The sequence below is a fragment of the Macaca nemestrina genome, chromosome 2 (genome assembly GCF_043159975.1).
Source record: "Macaca nemestrina isolate mMacNem1 chromosome 2, mMacNem.hap1, whole genome shotgun sequence".
In the NCBI taxonomy this organism is placed as follows: domain Eukaryota; kingdom Metazoa; phylum Chordata; class Mammalia; order Primates; family Cercopithecidae; genus Macaca; species Macaca nemestrina.
The window spans coordinates 11,583,150-11,608,376 of NC_092126.1; the positions used below are offsets into that span (position 1 = coordinate 11,583,150).

The 25,227-nt window shown below is 40.6% G+C and overlaps 1 protein-coding gene and 1 long non-coding RNA gene across 2 annotated transcripts in view; one reads left to right on the forward strand and one right to left on the reverse strand.

The window, feature by feature from the left end:
* Positions 1 to 25,227, forward strand: part of LOC105470902 (uncharacterized) — an 88,877-nt gene that overhangs the window by 58,644 nt on the left and 5,006 nt on the right. Inside the window, exon 3 of the long non-coding RNA XR_980851.3 lies at positions 16,328 to 16,465. This is a non-coding gene — a long non-coding RNA (uncharacterized lncRNA). The remainder of the gene's footprint in view (positions 1 to 16,327; positions 16,466 to 25,227) is intronic.
* LOC105470901 (SH3 and cysteine rich domain) overlaps positions 1 to 25,227 on the reverse strand; it is a 175,296-nt gene that overhangs the window by 44,907 nt on the left and 105,162 nt on the right. The window contains exons 3-6 of the mRNA XM_011723198.2: positions 19,909 to 20,009; positions 17,629 to 17,710; positions 16,452 to 16,567; positions 9,664 to 9,742 (exon numbers count right to left, since the gene is read on the reverse strand). Coding sequence (XP_011721500.2) covers positions 9,664 to 9,742; positions 16,452 to 16,567; positions 17,629 to 17,710; positions 19,909 to 20,009 — 378 coding nt within the window. The remainder of the gene's footprint in view (positions 1 to 9,663; positions 9,743 to 16,451; positions 16,568 to 17,628; positions 17,711 to 19,908; positions 20,010 to 25,227) is intronic.

The window sequence follows — 25,227 nt, forward strand, 5'->3', positions numbered from 1 at the left end:
CTGTAAATGTACTGATGCTTATCAAATATCTATTCTTCTTGGCTTATAGTTCCAGAGTTTATGGAGGCAATTCCATTATCCCTAGGAAGCCAATATGCAGTCACTGGTGGGGCTCTGGTTTGTAAGTAACTAGAAAACGAAGGTCCGATTCTATGAATCTTGTCTGCCTCAATATTTGGCCACTTAACTTGATGTTTACCAGTCTAAAAAGAGTAGAGATTAGCAAAACCTTTTTCTGGTATTGTGTGACTGTCTGAAATCCTGCTGTAAACACTTGATTCCCTAAGTATAAAACCGGACACCTCTAAAAGAATATTAAATATTTGAATGGAAATGTAAAGAGAATCTTCCTAGAAAATTCTTGATTTGAACCAAAAGGGCGTCTACAATGTTCAGTGTTGATTGGTTTTACAATTTTATAATTTCACATTGTTTTAATTTTTGCATTGAATCTCCCTCTGACCCTCTGGCTCAAAATGTATATCATCTTTGTAAACTTTGCTGAAAAATATTTGAAGTGACCTTATATATGTTTTCATGTATGGCTGCAAACAGAAATCGAAGGTTGCAAAAATAATTTTTAAAACCTATTCCAACCATTTCTAAGACTTTGATTTTATGGAAGGGGAGAAAAGAAAGGTAACTACCAAAAACATATCATATGCCTTTTACTTTTGGTGCTTTAAATTATTTCATGAAAAATAATTTGGTTGTTTATTTCACCCATAACAAGTATTCAAAGAATATGTCTATTATGTAGGCATAGTTTCTAATGTTACAGAAGCAAAATGAACCTTTAGTTCTTATCACATCCCCCAAAGAACTTTCTTCTTCTCCTATCCTATATACTGTCTTTTGCTTTTTACCTTGCAGACCTGTGAGGCCCAGGACCACCGTGTTTTTTAGTTAGATTATTAACTTTTTAACCTAGTAAAGCTGCAAGTTACATTACTGGATTATCTGATGTGAACCAAAATTTGCATCCCTGGAATAAGTTCAACTGGGTAATTATACAATGTCTTTTAAAAATACTTTATGGGTTCACTTTACTGAGATTTTGCTTGAGATTTCTGCATCTGTATTCAAGAGAAAGACTGGCCGGTGATTTTCCTTTTTCGTGTCATCCTTGTTTGGGTTTAAAGTCAGTATAATCCTAGCCTCATAAACTGAGTTGGAGAATGCTGCTGTCCTTCCTCGTTGCTACTTCTTGTTTCTCTGAAAGAGCTTATGTAATCTGAAAATTTTTTCTTCCTTAAATGTTTCATAGAATTTACTCATAAAGTTGTTCAGGCCTAGTATTGTCATTGTGTAAAATTGAAAACATTGATTCAGCTTCTATAAATATTATAAGAAAATTCATATTTGCGATTTCTATTTCTTCTTGAGTCAGGCTTTAATCGTTGATATCTATCTTTATATCTGCCCATTTAAAAATGTTTTAAAATACATTGGCATGAAATTGGTTATAAAATTCTTCAGTTTTCTTTACAATCTCTGTTATGTTGCTCTTTTTTGTATTGATTTTTGTTTCATCTCTTTTATCTTAAAAATCATTAGAGATTGCAATTTTGTTTAAAAAACACTCAAGATTTATTGATTCATCTCTGTAATTTAATAATTTCTGTCTTTATTATTGCCTTCTGCTTTTTTGAGTTTATTCTATTTTATTTTCTGACTTCTTAAGTATAGTGCTTAGATTATTACTTTTCAGATTTTCTTATTTTTTAACACTCAATTTAAAGCTAAATACTCAAATCTCAACTTTAGCAGTTTGGATATGTGTTGTTTTGATATGTTTTCATTCTCATTTAGCTTTAAATATATTCCAGTCTTTATTATGAATCCCCTTATGTGTTTTTGTTTTTGTGTTTTTGTTTTTTGTTTTTTGCTTTGTTTTTGAGATAAGGTCTTGCTCTGTCGCCCAGGCTGGAGAGCAGTGGCACAATTACAGCTCACTGCAGCCTCAACCTTCTGGGCTCAAGTGATCCTTCCCCCTAAGCTTCCAGAGTAGCTAGACTATAGACATGTGCCACCCTGCCCAGCTAATGTTTTAAAATTCTGTGTAGAGACAGAGTCTCCCTAAGCTGCCTAGGCTGGTCTTGAACTCCAGGCATCAAATGATCCTCCAACCTTGGCCTCCCTAAGTGTTAGGATTACAGGTATGAGCCACCATGCACAGCCAAGTTATAAAAATTTTAGAAGTGTTTTTATTTCACAAGTTATTGGTTTTCCTAGTTATCTTTTGACTATTGATTTCTATCTTATTTGCAGTCAGAAAGATGTATTCTATATAATAATAATTATTTGAAATTCATGAAATTTGCTTTTGGCCTAGTGGGTGATCAGTATTTTAAATCATTCTATGTGTTCTTTTTAAAATTAATTTTAATTTTAATTCTGGGGTACATGTGCAGGTTTGTTACACATGTAAACATGTGCCATGGTGGTTTGCTGTATCTATCTATCCATCAATCCATCACCTAGGCATTAAGCCCAGCACGCATTAGTTATTTTTCCTAATACTCTCCCTCCCCTTACCCCATTCCCCTGACAAGCCCCAGTGTGTGTTGTTCCCCTCCCTGGGTCCATGTGTTCTCATTGTTCAGCTCCTACTTATAAGTGAGAACATGCAGTGTTTGGTTTTCTCTTTCTGCGTTGGTTTGTTGAGGATAATGGCTTCTAGCTCCATCCATGTTCCTGCAAAGGACACAATCTCATTTACTTTTATGGCTGCATAGTATTCCATGGTGTATATGTACCACATGTGTTCTTAAAAGGAATTTGAATCTTCTACTTGTTACAGGGAGTGTCCTTTTTAGGTAAATTAGATTAGGATTGTCAAATGTGTCATCAAATCCTCTAGATCTGTGCAGAATCTTTTTGTCTATCTGATTTGCCAATAACAGCGAGGCATCTTAAAATCACTCAATAGTTTGGAATAATTTTGTCAATTTCTCCTTGAGTTTCTATCATTTTTCAGGCTATCTATATAGCCTGTATTAGGTATATGCAAGTTTAGAATTTATATCTTCAGATGAAGTGGGTATGACCACGTAACACTTTTAAATTCTAGTAATGTTTTCTTGGTCTTAAGGTCAATTTTTCGCACATTGATACAGCTATATAATTTTTTTTTGCTTAATATTTGCCTGTGGTTGCCCCTTGGTTTCTATATCTGATAAATTATTTATTTTGCCTATGTTTTTCCTTCTTCTCCCTGCAGAAAGTAAAAAAACAAAAAACAAAAAAACAAAAAACAAGACAAAAAAAACCTTTGTCTTTTAACTTTCTACATCCTTATGTTTTAGGTATTTATAAGCAGTATATAGGTCATTTTAAAAATCTAGTCTGAAACACTTTATCTTTTATCTAGAGTGCTTAAATCGGTTTACATTTATTTTGATTACTGATAAATTGGGATTTCTTCCTAACATTTTATTTTGTATTTATCCCAAATTTTCTATGCTTTTTCTTCTATTCTGCCACTTTCCATCCCTTCTTTCTTTTGAATTGACTGATTTTTTTCTCCTTCTCATCATTCAGTTTGGTTCCCTTTCTGGTTTGGAAGGTTGAGATCTATTTTTTATTCCTTTAGCAGTCATCTTAGAAATTCTATGAGATATGTTTTAACAAAATAGAAAGTGAAATAGTATATTTAATCTCCTCCAAAGCAATACATGAATCTCTGAATGCCCATTTCCCACATAAAGTCAGTATTTCAGCTAACGTTTTATTAAAAACTTTAAAAATCATTATTGAAAAAAATGTATCCAGTGTTTGCTTAGATTTAACCACATGTTTACCACTTTCTTTGCTCTTTATTTCTTCTTACTTTTCAGTCTTTCCATTGAGGTCATATTTTTCTCTTTGAAGTACATCTTTTTGAAATGTTTCGAATATAGGTCTTTCTTAATTGAACTGTAAATACAGTTTTTGTCTGAAAAATATATTATGGAAAGATAGTTTTGCTTCATTTACACTTCTAGGTTAAGGATCACTTTTCTTTCAGTAAACTGAAGATAGCATTCACTGTTATTTCACTTACACTGTAATTTGTAAGAATTAACAGTCTAATTTTCATTGCTTTGTAGGTAATCTGTTCTTTGTACTGCATTTTATGTTTTCTTTTATCTTTGAAATTCTGCAGTTTCAGTAACCTATGTCTAGGTATAGATTTCTAAATTTGAGTAATGGCGTCTTTAATCAATTCTGGAAAATTCTCCACAAGTGTGTTCTTAAATATTGTCTCTTTCACATTCTCTCTTTCTCTCCCTCTCTTTTTGAGACAGGTCTGGTGCGCTCTCTCCCAGGCTGGAGTAGAGTGGCAAAATCATGGCTCACTGCAGCCTCAACCTCCCAGGTTCAAACATTTCTCCTACCTCAGCCTCCCAGTTAGCTGGGATTACAGACAGGCACCACTAGGCCTGGCTAATTTTGTATTTTTTGTAAAGCTGGGGTTTCACCATGTTTCCCAAGCTGGTCTCAAACTCCTGGGCTCAAGCAATTCTCCTACCTCGGCCTCCCAAAGTGGTGAGATTATAGGCGTAAGCCACTGTGGCTGGGGCCCCATTCTCTCTTTATGTACTCCTAAATTGTCAGTTACATGCATGTTGGACTTACTCATCTTCCATGTCACTTTTACTCTCACAAATTCCACTGCTTTGTCTTCCTAACTGTACCTGAACATTTATTTGGTTCTATATTTTAGGGACGAATTCTCTCTTTATGCCTAATATGTTGTTAAATCTATCAATCAAATTTCTACTTTAAAAATAATTCTTGAAGTTCTTTTTGACTTTCCTCAAGTTTGCTTCTTTACTTTTGATAGTCTCTTTTTCCTTTGTTATGTTTTATGGTCCATTTTAACATTTTAAATGTATACAACTATATAGTTATATATTTCTTCATTTGATAATTCTAACATGTACAGTCTTGAAAATCTGACCATAAAATTGGTTGTTTCTGCTCATGCTTACTCATCACGGCTCATTTTCTCATGTGTTTGGTGAATTTTGATTGTTAGCTTGTGTTCTTTGAATGTTCATTTGTGGGAAGTTTTTGAGGTCTAGTTTAAAATTTTCTTCCTCTAGAGAGGGTTTACATTTGTTTCTGCCAAATGCCTGGTGATCTTACTGTACCTGGGCCACTTAAAACTAAATTAAACTAAAATATCATATTATTATATTATTTGCCCATACAGGTAGTATGAATTCAGGCCCTAAAATCCAAGTAAGCAGACTGGTTCTTTCGTTCCTCCTTTCTTTCCTTTCTTCCCTCCCTCCCTTCTTTTTCTCTGCCTGTCTTTCTTTCTTTCTCTCTCCTCCCCACTTTTTTGTTTCCTTTCTTTTCCACTTGAGTTAAGGCTGATATAGCATATTCCTCTGCAGGGAATTCTCTCTGTCCAGTGATCCTAAGGGTACCTTTTGGGGTATTAATATTTTTCAAAAGGGCCTCTCATCCAACCTAATACTCTGGCCACTTCCCATTTTATTGTCTATTGTTCATAAATGGGGCCTATTATTTCCCAAGCTAAGGCTCTAGGATGTGCACAGTAAACATTGGCCTTTACCTGCTTATATCTCTGAATTCATGTTTTACTGTCATTCCTAGATGCTAAGGAATTGCCTTATTTTGCTGCCAGCTCAGCCATGCATTAACTAGATTTTTTTTAAAAACAATTCTTTCTCTTAACAGTTTTAGGAGTGCTAAACTAGGAAAAATTCCTCTGAATGGCCAGTTCTCCACATTGCTGGAAAGGGAATCTTCTGTTCAACTTTAAAAATATCTTTACCTGAACTTGAAACAAAGCATGTGTTGCAGAAACATACCACAAATATTTGCATCTGTAATTTAGAAATTATACACTGGAGTGGTACCAAACCCAGGGGCATCTGCCAATTTAACCTTGAAAATATCTGCTCTTTTTTTTTTGACACCTTAAAATTTGAGATATTGAATTAGTACATGCTGAAGGCTAGGATTCATTTTCAAGATCTGAGCTTGCCTTTTTTTTTTTCAGGATAAAATTTCTTTGCTTTAGTGTAAAGTGAGGTAGTATTCGATTTTGTAATATCCTTAAGTGGCTGTGATTAACCCAGCCCTTTTTGAAGAAAATTCTAGGAATTTGTATAGCTTATGTCCTCTACTGTCTGTTTCTCTTCCAGGAAAAGTATGATCACATACAGTCATTCTGAAATGCAATTACTGAAGGCAGCCAATAACGTTATTATTTGGCATTTGGAGCTGAAATAGGCAGGCCAGATTTTACTTCAGGCGAGATTTTACTTCTCTGTTTGCTTGTTACTTTGTTATGAGTGAAGTTTCTAGCAGTTAAGCCAAAGGTGAAGACCAACAATTTCCTCCATGTATATTTATGATGCATCCAGGAATAGCGTTCAAAACAACAAGCAGAAACACTCAGATGTGCCAAGGATTGTTTATAAGAGAGAAAGCAGAGACTGTACTCTTAGCAGTAAAGAAATTAGTACGAATTGCACTTCCTTCCCAGGTGGCTTTGGAGATATTCCTCAAGGAATTTGACATAATAGCTGGTTGGAAGAAATGACACCTGTATGCACTGCATATGTTTTAAGACATAAATGAAACATGTAATGCAGAACTGGTTGTGACTGTAATCCCAGACACTGCTTCTGGGCAGCAATACCCTCCTTGCATGACTGAGAAGATCTGTGGGAACTTGGACCACATATGTAGGGTGCTTTCTCCATGTTTGAGAACAAACTGCATGGACAGGACATTAAAGTCAATCAAAGGAAAGTGTTTTGAAGCAAACTGCTGCATAATTAATCCTCCTAGCTTCTCAGGGTGCATCGTAGAGAAAGCTATTGCTGATCAAAAGAATTGTTAATACATCTCCAACACTTTTTTGGAGTTTATTGCTTGCTAAGCTCTTTCACCAGATCTCTTTGAAAAAGGCTGTGAAAATGCCCCTTAACATAGAAGAAATGGAAAATTGTCAACTTGGTGTCTTTGTGTGTACTACTCTGTGACTTAGTTTCCTTATCTATACCGGGGTACTGTGGTGTGCATGTGTGCATATTGGAGGGGAGGGAATTGGACTAAGTGACCTCTAGTCCTACCTCTTAAACTTGAATGAGACTACGAACCGCAGATTCATATGCAGATCCTGATTCAGCAGGTGTGGAATGGCCTGAAACTTGGTATTTCTAACAGGCTTTCAACTGATGCTCATGTGAGTTGTCCATGGGCCACATTTAGAGTAGTGAGGCTCTACCTGCATCTCTGACACTTTATGACTGTATGATGGCTTTGTTAATAGCAGCGATGCTACAAATCAATGATTGCTAAATATAGCTCTTCCTATTGTAAAATCCTATTAAGACCACCTTTTAAGAGAAGAAACCCTCAGTGTAAATTGTGTTCTAACTCCTCAAGGAATTGGTGAGCAACAGCATAGACAGAGCCAGACCAGGATGTCTGAGGCAGAGAGTTAAGTAGTGAGCACATGCTGGGCATAATTTTGAGAAGCAGCAAATAGAGTTTGCTGATGGATTACATCTGAGGTGTGAGAGGAAGAGGTAGTCAGGGCTGATTTCAAAGACTTTGGCCTAATCAACTGGTTGAATAGAGTTCCTATTTACTGAGCAGAGAAAATTGTGGGAAGAGCCAGTCTGAATTGTGGCTGGGTGAGGGGATCAAGGGTAAAGTTTGGGTATGTTAACTTTAAGACGACAATTCTGCATTCAGATGGCAATGTCCAATAGGTGATAGGCATCTGGAGGCAGCAAAGAATCCTAATACTGAAGATGAAGTTTGAGTCAACAATGAATGGATAGTATTTACATTCATTATCTCATCCGAAGATCATAAGAACTCTATGGATTTGGTGTTATTATCTTCATTTTAGAGATGAGGTGATGGAAGCAGAGAGAGGCTAGGTCACTGCTTCGGGATCACATGATCATTAAGTGACGTCTAGCATTTTGCCTCCAGAGCAAAGATGGGCCAAGGACCAAATGTTTCCAGCGCCGTTAGTGAGGAGGAGGCCAGCAGTGACGTTGGTGAGAAGAGCGTCAGGGGAAGGGGGAAGGCAGTAGTCAGACTCAGGACTGAGCAGCTGATCACACTTAAAGCATTAACATGCAAGTCTCTGGTGAGTCAGATCCTTAGATACTGAGAAACTCTAGGGTTGCTGTTTAAGTTCGATTGCTGGTCCTGCAATGCCAGACAGTTGGGCTGGGATGGCCCTGCTGTGATGCTGACCCACTATGAGGTTCCCCTTGAAGCCAACACCCTCTAATTTGTCTCTCTAATGGCACTGCTAAGTGCTCAGTGATTGTTTGCATTATCTAAAAGTACAGTTTTCCCGATGTGATGCCAGAGTCCTTACCCCAGCGGTGAGCTTTAGCAGATGTGTGTGGGCCTGGTAAGGGGGGGCATGGTGAACACTGGCACTTATTTAGGAAGGAAAATCATAGGGCAGCTGAGCACGTGGTGCCTTGTGGGAATTACAGGCACAGTCCTAACTAGAGAAGAGACATAAATGAATTCCCAGAGTGAAGGAAGTAAAAGTGATACCTCATCAGACAGCTGTTGACAAAACAGCTCAGTGGTATTGAATGAGGAATTTCTGCATACAGGCTGGAAAAGGCAGGGCTGGGATTGGAGTTTGGAAGGATAACTTCTGCCATGAGAATACATTTAGCTCAAGTTAACAATGCAACTCAGTTCCTGCAGGACTTTGACTGACACACTTTTGCTAATCACAGTAAATGCTTCATAAATATTTTTTGATAAATGAGTGGAGGTTAAGTAGTTATTGATGTCAAAAAGGCCCAGCAAGAATGCATCCATAAGGGTCTGGTCACATGTCTTTAAGCTCTGGATTACGAGGCAGCTCTTTCTTAATGTCAGCAAGTGGAAGTATGAAGTTAGCATTTAATAAAGATTTTAGAAATTATTATAACAAAGGCTTAAATTATTAGATTAAATAATTTTAATATAGAATGTTTGGTTGGATTGTACATATCAATTTTTTGAGCTTCTTAGTTGTCTCTGCTGGGGAAGGAGCCAAATGTGAGACCCACACTTCCCTCCTGGGCCCCACCACCACTTGATTTCAGGTACCTAAGGTGTAGCACAAATTAACTTCTCTGTGTATGGTTTGCTAATGGGATCTAGCTCAGTGGAGGAAATGACATATTCACAAAAAGTTCTGGAAGCGACTCTTCAACCCCAATACAGCTCATTATATACATATATATCATATATATGATATTATATATATGCTATATAGTATATCATATATATGCGATATCATATATATGATATACATATATGATATTATACATATATGGTATATATGCTATATCATATATATGATATACATATCATATACATATATATGCTATATCATATATGTGATATACATATATGATATATATGAGTATATATACTCTCATAAAGCATGAGAATTCAGGATATAGAACTCAGGAAGATATTAGAGCAAATCACTGAAATCCACCAGAAACAATGCTCACATTCTCTCCAGAACATTGAACACTTGCCCTGATTAAATTCCAAAGCGAGAAGAGAAAGCAAGGGGACTGGAAATCAACTTGACCTGCCCACTGACCCTGACTCATGTGATCACATTTGTGCTGTGCCAGCTCCCTCACTCACCGCTGTTGCTGCGTTTCCTTAGGTCATACCCGCCTCCTGGCCCATTGGCTTCCTCAGGAACCTCCACGAGATCTGAAGTCTTGCAGGAAAGAGGAAAGAGCATGGGATGAGCAATGTTATATCTGTGGGTCAATTGAGCAGAGATTTTGGTGTAAGAGAGCTTAGGTAGAATTTGCATGACACCTAAGGACCCAATGATTGCTGTCGTGGCTGTTTGGCTAACTTCGGAGAAGCTCTGTCCACTAGGGGGCACTGTACCTCCCTTCAGGTGTCTATGGCAGGCTCAGGCTTGGTGATGGTAGGTACCCAGTGAGTGTTGAATGAATGTCTAGAAGCACAGGCCACAGCCAGGCTTCTTCACAGGAATAGGTAACAGAGAGAAATCAGAATTCCTGTCCATATCCTGTCACTTAAAATTTTCAATAAAACGCTAGCTCTTTCTACAGGTGTTTTAAATAATAGTTTTAGAGAATGGGATGCACTATGGAGAGATGCACTACTTAGGTACAAGTTAAATACTGTTTCCACTGCTGCAAAATTAATTGTTGTTATAATATGTATCCTGACTCTCTTTTTAAAGTAAGTCACAATCGTTCTTCCACTTAGGTTACAGAAATAACAAGAACAAAAACAAAAATAATAACAATAACAGCTCTCTAAATAGCTAATGGTTCCTGATCATTTACCACGTACTGTTTTTAAGGACTTTATAGATACCATCTCATTTATTCCCCAAGTTAATCCTATGGTGGACCAATTTTTCAGAGAGGACTCTGAAGCCCAGAGAGAATCGGTAGCTCTATTTGAGGCCCCACAGTTAATACATGGTGGAGCTGGGGCTGTGGCTCACAGGTGTTGCCTCCAGAGCTCGTGCTCTTAAGCATTGTGCTTTATCCATTGGTGTGCTAAAGCATCTCCGTGGGCTGGTGAGAGTCTCATGGTTATCACACTGGTGGCATGAAATGGATCACCACAGGAGTTTTACTCCATGGAATTGGCAAACGCTACAAATCAGGGTCCAGCTCTGACCTGGTGGTTAAACGTTTATTAGCATACCACTGAGTGCCTCTTTCAAAGGGCCACATGACCCAGTTTCTGTCTAACTGGCTCTATCCTCTTCAAAAGAGGAATCTAGGGGGCCTCTGTGGACAGTCATATCTATGTTTTTTTTTTTTTTTTTTGAGATGGAGTCTTGCTCTGTCGCCCAGGCTGGCGTGCAGTGGTGTGATCTCGGCTCCATTTCCTGGGTTCAAGAGATTCTTGTGCCTCAGCCTCTCAAGTAGCTGGGATTACAGGTATGCACCCCCATGCCTGGCTAATTTTTGTATTTTTGGTAGAGACGGGATTTCACCGTGTTGGCCAGGCTCATCTCGAACTCCTGACCTCAGGTGATCTGCCTGCTTCAGCCTCCCAAAGTGCTGGGATTATAGGCATGAGCCACCGTGCCTGGCCTGATTGACAGTCATATTTTTAAAAACTATTTATTTATATCTTATGGGAGAGGAACAAGTTATCTTCTTAGCTCTCCTAGCCAGCTCTAGAGCTCTTTAGCACCACCCTCCAGAGACTGATTTTTGTTACAATTTAGCTTTAAGATTTTTTTTCAAACACTGTGACTTTCATGACATAGCAGAAAGAAGAAAAAAAAAAGTCACAGAGTCTCTAAGTCACTCATGCCCTGCTCCTTTTGAAGCTCACAATTTCTATACAGAGGTTGGTTTGTAGATAATTTCACTTATGTTAATTTAATCTTACGAAACTGAAGATTACTCATAAACTAGCCAACTAACTCCCAGAATGTTGTTTGAATTTGGTTTCTTCTAGCCTTCCCAAAGCCATCAAGCCTTTTATATTTTAGAACATTTGAAAGTACATTGAGAAAAACATAACAATTTGGAAACAGCCAAGCAGTGACTTCTCAACAATGTAAGACAAATGCCTCTGCAACCCTGTAAAAAAATAAACCTGTGGAACAAAGCTTTGCTATGCAGGAATATGTTAACTTTAGGACATAAAAATACTAAAAATAAAATAAAAAAATAAAAAAATGCAGGATGCTGAAGTTCATTATCACTGACCTGCAGGCAGGAAACAAAATCACTTTAAAGTACCAATCAATCTGTGTCTCTGTTTTCTTCCTTTGAGGATAGTTGGACTTTGGGGAAAGAGTGAAGTGACAGATCTTTAAGTACAATTTGGTTTGTCTTTGTCTCCCTGCAGCTGTCAGAACAATGCCTTCACAGAGCTAAACTCCAACAAATATCTGCTGGTGGAACCAGTGCCAGTATAAGTGGACGGAAATAAATGGACATCCCTTTGACATTCAGAAAACTATGCTTTTTTCTCCTAAAACCAGTCTGTAGGGTCCAGATGTTGCTAAAGAGAAAGCTATATTAGAGAGGAAAGCAAACTGGACATCCCCAATTGTCCTTCTGGTGGTCTTACTACTTCTCAGCATCAGCCCCAAATGAGGAGGCTGACATGTTCATTGCCTACTATGGAATGTTTCCAGGGAGGTCTGTTTGTCATAGTCCAGCAAAGCTCAGAACCACAGGAGCAGCCATCTACTGCTCATGCAGATAGATCAGAGCCATCTCTGGGGAACCGTCTCTCCGCAATTGCCTCTATGTGCTGACTTTTCAGTTGCCCTTCCATCAATGCCGGCCTCACACAAGCATGGAGAGGCTTGCACTGAAGTGAGATGACCTCCCGGCTCTCACCAAAGATTTGAGAAAGGCTTGTTCAGAATGCTGGTCAAAGGGGACAGAGATCTCTCTACTCTGACCAGTTGTGTTTGTGCTTCTCCTTTGACTGCTGGATGGCATCTACAAACAGTCTTGCCTTGTAAGGGGAGATCGTTACAGGCTGAGAGTGAGCTCTGTGTGGTTTTGGGGAAGCAACTCATTGACAGCAATGGCCCTCCTCACTCCCCTGAGAAAGGAGATGCGATGTGGTAGGTGGGATTAGGGAGATGAGTAGCGTTCTTGGATCTCGGTTTCAAACTTCAGATCCAGGCTTGTGGCCACTGTAAGTGTGTCACTCAAATGCTGTTCACACAGAGAGGGAGTTAGAGCAAGGGTGAAGAGGAGAGAGACAGAGGCTGGTTTATTTGGAAGCAAACTTTAGTTTTTAATTTAACTCAGTAATTCTCCAACTTCAATGTGCATCAGAATCACCTGGAGGGTTTTTAAAAATGGAAATTGTTGGGCTCCCCAAATCAGATTTTCCGATTTTGCAGCTCCTAGAGAGAAACCCAAATTTGCATTTCTAACAAGTTTCAGGTGATGCTGATGCTATAGATCCAGAGACCACACACTGAGAACCACCGATTTAGCTCATTGCCAGCCTTCTATTATAGAAGTCTAGGCAGTTTTGACTGAGGAGGGTGCTCATTCATTCATTGATTCGTGCACTCATCACATATGTATTGACTCTATGAAGGGCCGGCAGAACCTGGGCCTTTATATTGTTACAAAGTTCTCCAGTGGATTCTGATATGCCCCAGCATTTGAGAATCACTGGTATAAAGTAATGAAAACACAAAGCTGTGAATAAAAGAGTCCTTGCATTTAAGCAGGTTAGTCTAATTGAGGAGAGGACTGGGAAATTGAGAGAAAAATCAAACAGCAAAGTGAAAATTACCAAGCAATAGATAACCAATGGATTAATGAACTGGATGCTCCGGGGGACCAGGGAAGAGGCAGGTGCCCAACCAGACCCAGAAGCTTGGAGAGATGTTGTCTGAGAGAGGTGGAGATAGTTTGAATGTCTGAACAGAGCATGACTGTGCAGAAAATGGAAAACTGTGCCCAGAGCTTAGGGTGTGAGAAAGGAAGTGTTGTGTGGATCCCGGAGGATTCTGAGATCAGTCTTCAAAAGTTCCTTGTTAATTCTTCCTCATTCTTCACACATTTCTTGAGTATTCACTATGTGCCAGGCACTCTGTCAGTCCCTGGTGTAATTAGATGAATAAGGAACGGGACCTAGATACTCACCAGATACTCAGCATTTATTCAGGGAATCGACACAATAGCAGATGAGTACAATGCAATCACGCATATTCCTTAAGAAAGGAATTCTTGAAGGCTTGTGGGAGGAGCAACTCACCATGCTTGGGGCAGTCTGGGAACTGTTCATTGTTGGTGTAAAAATAGAGTGGGTCTTAAAAAATTTCAGCCCGGTGGAGCAACATGTTCTGAGTCATAGATATGTTATAGGGCTTGGGGCGTGCAGGGGAAAGTGGGTTTTTAGGGTAATGACAGGACTCATATGCCATGCCTAAGAGTTTGGGCATTGTTGTTCTGACATAAGCAACTTAATAGAGGATTTTAATTAGGGAAGTTGTGCAAAGCCTTTCTTTAAGGGTTGATAAATCAGGGGGCACTGTTAAGGGTAGGCTCAAAAGGGTAGCACAGTTATTTCTTTATAATAATCTGAGTGAGAGATTATGAGGTTCAAACCTCTAGTGCTGGTGATAAATACTAAGGGTATCTTTGATATTATTTCTGAGGTTTGAATTATAGGACCTAATCCCTAATGGAATATGAGTTTAGTCTGAATCTGCTGATTTTGCAATATCTGTAGGACTGGTTCGGTGCTTGGGCAAGAGGAAATATCTAAGGGAGTCATCAGTGTAGAGGTGGTGCTTGAACTAAAGGAATGTGACAGAGGTCAACCAAAAAGAAAGTAGAATAAGAAGACCAAGAAAAGCAGACCCCTGGGAACACTCCAACTTATGGAGTTACAGGAGGACACGTCGGAGAAGGAGATGGGCTGAGCAGAACAGGGAAGTTACCCTTGAGTAAGTCAGGGGTTTCTAACACTGCCCAAGCATGAGTGGCTCTGGGAAATGCCCTTCTCAGGTAACATACTTGTTTGTTAATGGACTACATCCTGTTTAACTTCACAATAACTCAGGTTGAAAGAAAACACTGTTAAGGCCTGGATGAGTAATGAAAATGAAACAGCTGGGTTCAGTGGCATGCACCTGTAATCCCAGTTACTCAGTACACTCAGGCAGGAGGATCGTTTGACTCCAGGAGTTTGAGGCCAGCCTGGGCAACACAGCAAGACTTCATCTCTAAAAAATTTTTTTGAGTGAATTAAAATAAAGAACAGTAACAATTGCCATTCATTGAGTGTCAATTATGTCAGGCCCTGTGCTAAACACTTTATGTGTATTATTGTTACCCAACCTAAGCAGCCTTTATTTATATATAAATCCTACCCACGGATGCTTTGTATACTTTCATCACATTAGCACCATTTTTATCCTTCTTTCGGTAAAAGAATTAGCGTTATCTTTTGGATGCCAAATGACAATGATCTCCTCCCTAAGGAGGTAATCAGGTATCTTAAAATGACACACATTATCCCCTCACTGCTTTGAGGTAATATCTACTGAAGCAAAACATTTTTCATCTTTACTATGAAATGCTTCAATACTCATATGACACAGTCACTATAATATCCTTAACACATGTATGTTACGTTCTCAGTCTTAATAAAATGGGATAAGACATATAAAAGTGTATTTTTAAAAAAATAGTAAACAAGGCCACCATTGTCAAATTTCTTGGCTGTTGAAATTTCTTCTTCAGAAATAAGTTGTGAATTCGAAGGGTACAAAGCTATGTCTTCCTCTTCTTTTGTGTCCCCTACAGTGCTAGTAAACTGTAGGCCCTTCATTCATGTCTGCCAGCTGAGTAGAAGAAAGAACTATCTGACATCAATTTTACGCACAGTAAGGAAAAAGAGTAAAAATTATTTTCAGTGGCATCAGGCGGAGGACCTATAAACCTACCTACTTGCCTGCCGACCTACATTCCTATTCACCTGCCTGCAATCTTGTGGCTTCACCTGCACCCAATGAGGAAGCTGCTTCAACTCGGTGTCTGAGAACCCCTCCCAGGCGTGTGCCCTGCCCCTCTTCCCACAATCCACCTAATCACTTGATATTGAGAGGACTCAGTGGGGCAGACCATTTGAAGGCTCATCTGTGTCTTGCCTGGAAGCTTCCAGTCCAGCAGAGGCTGCAACAATGGAACTGGTAACTAGGTGCTGGCTATCCTAAGTGGCCATGTGAACTGGAAGGTCCTTGCCTCTTTGCTGGAGGAATGGTGGCTTTCAGCCTGGGCTGCAGAATTATATGGCATCTTGGAGTATTTATGGAAATTCTGGTTGAAACAACCAGAGACAAGATGATGATAACAGGTCACAGAGATGCATGCGACAGTCAGTGTAAGTCAGATGAAACTTAGGAGAGGTGCGTGGAAGGGGGAGTGTCCCACAGAGTCATAGTTCAGGTACCGTTGAGAGGGCAGGTTTTGTGTGCAATCAAGAGGCGTGCCCTCTCTTACAGAGAAAAGACAAAAGATGTGAGAAATAGCTGTGTCTTTGAATTGGAATGTAGCTAAAAGGAAAACTGGAAATAGCCAGGACTTCCAAGTTCCTGACCATTGTTTGAGCCAAACATTTATGTGTGTTGACTCATATGTTATCTAATATTGGTGGGAAGGTAAAGGAGAGGGGGTCCACGGGAAGGGTCAAGAAACATGAGGCCAAGGGGATGGTCTTTGGGCAGGAGAGTAAAATAATCCCTGGGTGTTGACAACAGGAAGTTAATCCTTAATGGCTCAAAACACTTTGGGTTTCTCTTTGGCAGGTGCCTGACTCCCTGCAGACCTGTGCTCATGAGGCAGTTAGGTGGAATCCCCCATACTGGAGTCCTGAGGCCCACTCTGCCCAGGACCGCCATAGACAAACTGAGGAAGGAAGAGGATAATTACAGAGGTTCTGTGAGGTGAGTCAGAGCCACTGCCGGAGCTGCCCTTCTTTGTCCTCTGGGCCAGGGAGGTGCCGAAGCGGAGGGTCTCGTAGACAGGGTCCACCTTATTGCCACAGGCTGCAACAGAAGAGAAAGTTCATCTGAGGAAGCTCATCTGAGAGGACCCAGCCAACTGCTTACCACATCTCCTGGGTGAACAGCACCTGAGAAGCAGGCTCTGTGCAGAGGACCTCAGCCTCTGTGTAGACAGGGCTTTCATGGCCAAGTGTTCCTCACAGATGCGCCCCCATGCAGCATGCTCCCGTTTGCAGGTCCTGCCATGTATCAACTAGTACTCTGCTCCCAAATTCTTCCTGATTGGATTTCCTCTTTCATTACTCCTCTCTAATTTCCAGGTTCTTACAGGGACCAGCTTTATTTCCTCTACTGGGAGGCTGTGCTCACCAAGGTACAAAGCCTTGAGACACAAAGTCTGCAGTAGGAGGCAACTGTTTTAGAAATAACTTGTCACTACTGAGCCTCATTAATTTCTAATTGAAAGCTTTCTAATTTACAAATTTCTAGTTTAAAACTTGCCCCCCTGAAAAAACAAAAATAGATGTCGAGATTTTCAGAGAGAGAAAAAAAATAATAGAAGTAAACTGAAAAATATTGTTAGAGAAGAAATCCAAGCCAAAGCTATCAATAAATACAGGGTATCTTTTGATCTTCATTAGAGAATAATGTATTCACTGAGCTCCTACTAAGCATTGGTGTATAACCTATATTTATTTTTTATAGCAATTATGAAACGCAGCAATTGCTGTTCTCATTTTGTGGGGGTTGACAGGTCAAGTAACTTGTTCAAAGACACGCAGTTGTCAATAGGGAGCTGGGCTTTGAGTCTGGTCTGGGGGATGCCATGCTCTGTGTTCTTTCCACTTCACCATGTTGCTGACGGTGGGATTACTAAGCCTTTGGGACTTAGGTGTTTTCTGAGCTTCATCAGGGAAAGGATGAAAATTCCTGGAGAATTTGGTCCACTTTATGTTTCCCTTCCAGCAAAACACACAGTCATACCCCCAACAGCCACCAAACAAGTACGCAGAGATACCCCACGGGTTTTGCAGCCCTGGGAGGAAGCCATTACTAACTTTGCTGCTTCAAACTCAACTCAACCCATCAATGTCCCGACTCACCAATGGGCATAACTTCTTTAATGCAGCCAAACTGTTCATGAATGAGCAAGGGGGAGCTGTAGTAACGCCGAAACCCCTTTGGCTGGAGAGAGAATGAGGAAGGCAAGGGGTTAATGTCAAGGGAGATGGAGAAAATCATACAAGAGCTCCCTAAATAAAACCAATTGGTTTCTCCAGGAGCACCCTCCTGTCTCCCATTAACATGCTGATTTATCCTATAATTCCACAATTTAACCCCAGCAGGGACACAGAGGCAGGGAGGAATAGTGGCAACAAGCAAGTTACATTCTATCCAGAAAACAAGGTCCTGGCCCTGACCTCCCCAGTCCTGCCTGTCCTCCTTCTGCAGGGCACTGCAGCCTCCTTTGTATCCCAGATCCTCATTGCCTCCTGGATTACAAGTGGACTGCCACATATTATTTCACCACAGTTTGTTATTGTGGTTTGTTAAAATAATATAAATAAAAGAAAGGCCTGGGCGTGGGTAAGTAGACCTCAGAGGGAGGCCTAAAAGCTCTTGTATATCTGAAGAGCTTTACCCAGAATCATTTGCTCTGTGTTCTGGATTCTGTTCTCTCTTTTTCCGACCTCTCCTTCATGGTCTGTCTTGGCTTACGGGAATCACCACTGCAGAAGGAGAAGGGGAAGCAGGGGAGGCAGAAGTTTGAGAAAAGAGACATTGCAAATCAGAGTAAATAGATAAACTAAGAACCTGGACTCACTATACGCCACCACTGGATGGGAACTTGGTGGCCCAGTCCCTGCTAGAATTCCAGAATCCTCTGTAATGTTCCTGGAAAGTGGTGTCCTTCGTCAGTACACTGTCAGTGATGGTAGAGGGTGAAGGAGCATTCACTAACCTTAGAGGCAAGACATTATCTTTTATCGCGAAGACTTAGTATCCACTGATGTTAGGCCTTTCCCCAGGAGCCTCAAAGGACAATAGAGTTACTCTTCTAAACTTTAGGCCTAAAATTTTTTGAAGACAGCTGTTGATGTCCTGTCTAATTATTCTCTAGGGTAGACATTCTTGGTACTTTTTACAATCCTTTGGCCATCCTCGTTTCAAATACCCTCAAATTTGTGCTCTGGATTGCTTTTTGAAAAAAAATTTTTGAGATAGGTTCTAGCTCTGTCACTCAAGCTAGAGTGTAGTTGTGCAATCTGGCTTACTGAAACCTCTGCCTTCCGGGCTCAAGCGATCCTCTAATCTCAGCCTCCTGAGTAACTGAAACTACAGGCACACACCAACACACCCAGCTAATTAAAAAAAATTTTTTTTTTTTTTTTTTGAGACAGAGTTTCGCTCTGTCGCCCAAGTTAGAGTGCAGTGGCACGATCTTGGCTCACTGCAACCTCCACCTCCTGGGTTCATGCCATTCTCCTGCCTCAGCCTCCTGAGTAGCTGGGACTACAGGTGCCCACCACCACGTCCCGCTATTTTTTTTTTTTTTTGTATTTTCAGTAGAGACAGGGTTTCACCATGTTAGCCAGGATGGTCTTGATCTCCTGACCTCGTGATCCACCCACCTTGGCCTCCCAAAGCGCTGGGATTACAGGTGTGAACCACCGCACCCGGCCTAATTTTTAAATTTTTGTAGAGACGGGGGTCTCACCATGTTGCCCAGGCTGGTCTCGAACTCCTGGGCTTAAGCAATCGACCCACCTTGGTATCCCAAGTGCTGGGATTATAGGCGTGAGCCATTGTGCCAGACTTGAATTGCTTCTTAATCAGTATGTGGCACCAGGACTGAAGCCCATCCTCCTGAGATGGTATGATCAGCCATCTCAAGGGCCATTCAATCTCCCTTGGTTTGGCCAACATGATTCTGTTAAATTGGTGCTGATATTTATTACTCTCTCCTCTTTTGTGTGGGCTTAGCTCTTATCCTCTCTTGCTACCCACTGAGCTGACAACCAGGAAAGCACTAGGGTGACCAACCATTAGTTAGCCTGGGGCTTAGGGGGTTCCTGAGATGCACGACTTTCACTTTTAAAACCTGAACAGTCCCAGGATGTGGGACTTTCAGTATTAAAACTGAGAAAGTGCCAACCTGGGAGAAGTTGGTCACTCTATTAATGACCGTGACTCCCTTTCAAGGTGGGGCACTGTTGATTAGGTTGACAAAGTTCCTTGTCCTTGTTTTCTGATGATGCCAATTAGGAAACCAAGCTGGCAGCCAGTTCTGGGGTGCTTTGCTCAGGGTTTCAGGGAAGGACTGCAGCAGGCAAGTGCCCTAGCAGGGAGGTGTGGGCCTCACTCCTGGCACAAGCCCTTACCAGCTTGCCCATGCACCGCTGGGATGCCAGGCCATCTGTGCACTTGTGGTGGATGCTCATCTTACAGGCTTTGCAGCGCAGTCCATGCTTAGCATTTGTTCCTGTCAGGCACATGGCAAACTTTGGTTAGGATACAACCTGCCCTTTCCTGCTGATTAGTCTAAAATCACAGAAAACAAGGTTCCCTCTATAACCAGGTAATTCTTTCCTACAACTTTTTCATGAAGCTTTAAAAATGGAAAAAAAAAATATATATGGTAGACTCTTTTGCTTTCTCCTACATCTGGTTTCTCCCCATCTTTCCTATTCACTACTCCAGCAACTCTAAGCCTCCTCCATGTCCTTTGTTCCCTCAATTCAAGCTAGTAAATTCCATTTTCTTTGCTTTTCATGTAGATTACTCAGTTCTACTTTTCTGTGTCTTACTGAGTAGTGCAAGTCCTGAACTTTCACGTATTTTCTTCTTTCTGTCACCAGATCTGAGCTGTTGGACAAACTCTCAGGGAAATGATTGATTCGGGGGAAGGGCAGGTCTGTGTGAGAGAGGGGCTGAGAGTCTTCTAAAAAGGGGAGAGAGGACTTAATCAGATGCCAACCCCAGCCTGGGGAAAGAGGAAGAGGATGTGAATGATAATGAAATTGTGGCTGAGGTGAGTCACTTAGCTTCTTGGGACAGGGTGCTATCATGGAGTGAGAAGAAAGAAGGCGGAGAAGAAAAGGCAGAGAGCCATCCTGGTAGCTACATGCACAAAGGCCCAAGGCAGGAGCACTGGAGAGGAACTGGGAGGCCCAGGAAGAGGGCAGGGTGTGGGAGCTTCAGGAAGATGGCAGGTGCTGCACACCGGTGTTCATTATTTCAGAAAGTGGCTGGATAAAGGTTAAGACAGGATGTTAAAATGGGTGTGTTCTCCCTTCATCTAGTCCAAGACAAGAGAATGCAAGACAAGAGGTGCCATCTGCTCTGATATCCCAAAGTAAGAGGGTAGGTTCCCAGGCAGGTCTCAAAGAGGTGCCCAAATGAATTGTTGCCACTCTTAGATGACCAAGCACCTCATGTATTAGAAAAGAGAAAGAAAGGTGAGGTAGTGCAGAGAGGATTTCTTTGCAGAGTTGTTGAGACACTATCAGTCTTATCCCTCCTCCTTTACCATGATGAGAAGGATGGGGGGTGCTCTGTTTTCTCCTCAGTCCTGAGAGGGTCTCAAGGGACTATTTTAACAGCTTGACCTGTGTGAGTCTGTGGGACATACGGCTGTGGCCACACCCATTCTTGGAAAAACCTAAAAATAAGAGATATAGGTGGCCAGGGGTCCTGTCAGTCTACTGAGGAGACAGTTGTATGAACAGGGCCTGCACTCCAAAAGCTTGTTAGGAGAAGGGGTGGTGAGTCCAACAAATATGTCATTCTCATGGATCAGATATGGATTATGTCGAATGCTATCCAAGATGACAACCTGGAGAGACAACAGGATTTCAACAAAGTAAATCTCTTTAGAGGGGACATACAGGAATGAATACATCCATGTAGTGCGAGACATGAAGTCAAGATACCCTTCTGTACAACACAGCTGACCACAGACCCAAAGTGAGATCTGTGTGAGGGTCCCAAAGTGAAGATGTCCTAAGATTACAAAATCCACCCTCTTCTCCACAATTGCCTCACCATCTAGCCACTCTCACTGCTTCATCTGTTTTTGTCCTCCTCCAACCCAATGTGTGTGCAGTGCTGGGGTAATGTTTTAAAATGTAATCAAATCATCTCTATTTCTTGCTTAAACATCTTTCAGCAGGTTCTGTCTGCCTTTCTTGTATTATAAGGTGCTCATCCTACTGGCAAGGCTCTGCATGCTTTGGGAGCCCACCTTTAACTTGATCTCAGGCCAATCCCTCTTGCTCACCATGCTTTAGCCATGTGGTCTTCTTATAGTTCCTTGAATACTCGAGTTCTTTAATTCCTCAGCTCTCTACACATGCTGCTTCATATGCTTGGCATGCGGTTTCCATCACTCTTCAGTTGGCTAGCAACCCCTCAGTCTGTGGATCTCTTGGCATTTCAATGAAGCTTTCTTGAAAACATTTCCCACCCCTGTCTAAATTATCCTTTTCCTCTTACTTTTTCTCCCAACACTCTGTGGTTATCTTTCACATCGTTTATCATGATTATTATTTATTTGAAAGTTTGTTTTAGTCTGCCTTTCCCTCTGGACCATGAACTCAATGAGGCTAAGGACTGTGTCTGTTAATTTGCCTCGATATTCCCAGCTCTTGAGCATGACGCCTGATAAATATACATTAAATAAATTAATGAACACATTTTTTTTCATGGTCACTCATGAACTGAAGCAATGGTGGCTGGTTTGAGATAATTCGTGGAAGCTGATTAATCAACGATGCATACATAGTGTTCAAGAGCTGAGAGGGGGAACTTGAAGATCTATTTGTATTATTTCATTTCAAAGATGAAATGCCTAAGGGTCCAAGTGGTATAAGATTTGCCCCAAGTTGGAGAAGGTCCTGCCTGGTTTCACTCTTTCATTGCTTGTCCTAAATATTTCCTCCTTTTTTTTGGGTTGTTTAACCTACATGAAGATGAGGTTGGGGCTAACTGGATGATAACGTAAGCGTGGGTGAGAACCTGGCATGCAACCTGGAAAAGCAACAGGCAAACCCCTGAATGAGAAAAGAGTTAGAAACCCTTCAGGAGGTAAATTACCTGAAAACTTTCTTCAGGGCGGCATCATTTCACGTGATGTGTGTCTGCTGTCATAGTCACTTCACAGAAAGCTGAAGTGACACATGAACACACTCTAAATTATTGGGCATGTATGCTTGTTTATAAACACTCACTGAAAAGTCCCTTTTCCTTTTGGAGAATAACTACTTAGCTGAAAGACTGCTGTGCTTTCAAAAGACTGGACTTTGAAAGTAATTACTTACTTTTCGTTTTCAAATTAGAGAATGCTATTTGTGCTCTATGTGGGAATTTAAGTAAAAGCTTCAAAGAGGAAGTTATTTCATTGTGTGCTGGACTCTGCAATAGTATCATTATATGTTAAAATATACTTATTTTACTCAGGCCCAAACACCATGATTTCAGTTTTCCATGTCTGTTCTTATACAGTACACTGTTTTGTATGAACCAGACCACCAGCAATTATTTGGTTTCTGATGTTCCAATGTCCATTCTGGGATAACAGGAATGACTGAAGAGGAAAGCTTTCATTCTGCAGCTCAGAGAATAGTTCAAAGGAATAATTCACATCACAGCAGTGGCATTAGTTTACTGTAGCAAGATATGGAGAAGCCATGGTCTGCCCTGTTTTATCACTAGTGACCACCATCACAAAGTCATTGCTGCAAGTGACCCTTATGCGTGAATAGAGTAGGAAAAACATAGTTTTAAATTTGAATCTGTCTCAGTCTGGCTCTTTAAATTTAAGGAAACTACTAGTATTTCTGGAACCTCAGCTACATCATTAAATGGGACTAGTACTATCTACTCTCAGAGTTTTTAATAGAATAGTATCACAATGTATGCAAAAGGATTGCGTGGGTTTAAATACCTGGAAGCAAAGATGCCACTGAACTTTGGATAAACAATGGTGGACCAATCATATAAATTTCCCACTTAGTCCCACCAACACCCTACTAAAATTATAGTCCAGGAATTTAAAAACAAAGCATATGCTACACAGAACAAGGTTATTGGAAGAAATAGCAAGAATAGATGAGAGTTTAACATATTTGGAAGATAAAAGGCAAGTGGAGATATGGTAAGCAACTTAGTAGATGATAGGGAGACTGAATGTCTCAGTAACAACTTGGAAACTAGAAGAAGATGAAATTTCAAAAGCTGTTAAAATTTTCTGAGAAAAAAAAGATTTGCAACGCAGAATTTTATGCCCAGCCAAATTATTAACATGTATGAAGGTAGAATAAAGATATTTTCCTATCTTCAGGGATTCAGAATATTTACTTTACACATACGTTTTCTTAGAAAACTGCTAGAGAATATGACTCAGAAAAATGAGGGACTAAATCAAGAAAGAGGAAAATATCAGATCCAGTACATAACAGAAGAACTGACAACCGACACCGAGGAGAGGTAAGCGGTATTCCACTATGGTAACTCTGCAGTACCCGTACACTGGAGGGTCAAGAAGAAGTAAGCCAGCAGACTTGGAAAAAAATAGCACTTTAAAGTTTATTGATAGCCAGATGCAGTGGTGCATGCATATAATCCCAATACTTTGGGAGGCCAAGGTGGGTGGAGGCCAGGAGTTTGAGGCCAAGAGTTCGAGACCAGCCTGGGCGACATGGTGAAACTCCATCTCTAAAACAAATTCAAAAACTAGCCGGGTGTGGTGGTTCATGCCTGTAATCCCAGCACTTTGGGAAGCTGAGGTGGGCAGATCATTTGAGGTCAGAAGTTTGAAACCAGCCTGGCCAACATGGTAAAAACCCATCTCTACTAAAAATTCAAAAATTAGCCAGGCATGTTTACGCCTGCCTGTAGTCCCAGTCATTCAGGAGACTGAGGCATGAGAATCGCTTGAACCCAGGAGACAGAGGCTGGAGTGAGCCGAGACTGCACCACTGCTCTCCTGCCTAGGTGACAGAGTGAGATTCCGTCTCAATAAAAAAATAAAATAAAATAAAAAGTTTATTGATACCTTTGAGGTTTTGATACTGTAATAGATATGGCATTTGATAAATCTGTGAAGGCATTTGAAAAAAAATAATTATAGATACATGAAACGTTCAGGAAGTAAAAAAGGCAATTTTTAATTTGAGGAAAAATAAAATCTGCGTAAGATTGTAAGAAATGTACAGTACTTGAATCAGAAGTGAACAATAGCCACAATAGGGCATAAATTGGCCATGTATCACAAAATTGTGATAAAACTACTTGGGAAGATGGAAGTAAGGGAGCAAAGACTGTGATATGACTCTGTAGAAGGTGACAGCAAGGAAGAAAGAAACAAGGGGTGTTGCTGGAGATGTGAGAGCTGAGCCCTCATCTTCTGCAGCAGGAAGTCAACAAAGTCAATAAACAGCAGCAGAAGCACAGCATTTAGAAGTGCTGAAATAAATGACAGAAGAAACAATGAAAGAGGACAAAAGTGATTGCCTTTCAGACGCGAATCTGGGATGAGACAGTTTCTGTTGTAGAACTTTCAGTACCATCTGCCTTTAAACTATTCTCATGAACTACTGTAACAAAAAGCAGGTAAAAAAAATGAAGTCTCTGGAAACAGGGTCAAGTCATCCCTCAGAATGATGTGGCTCTTGGGATACGGAGATGTTGGGAAAATATGG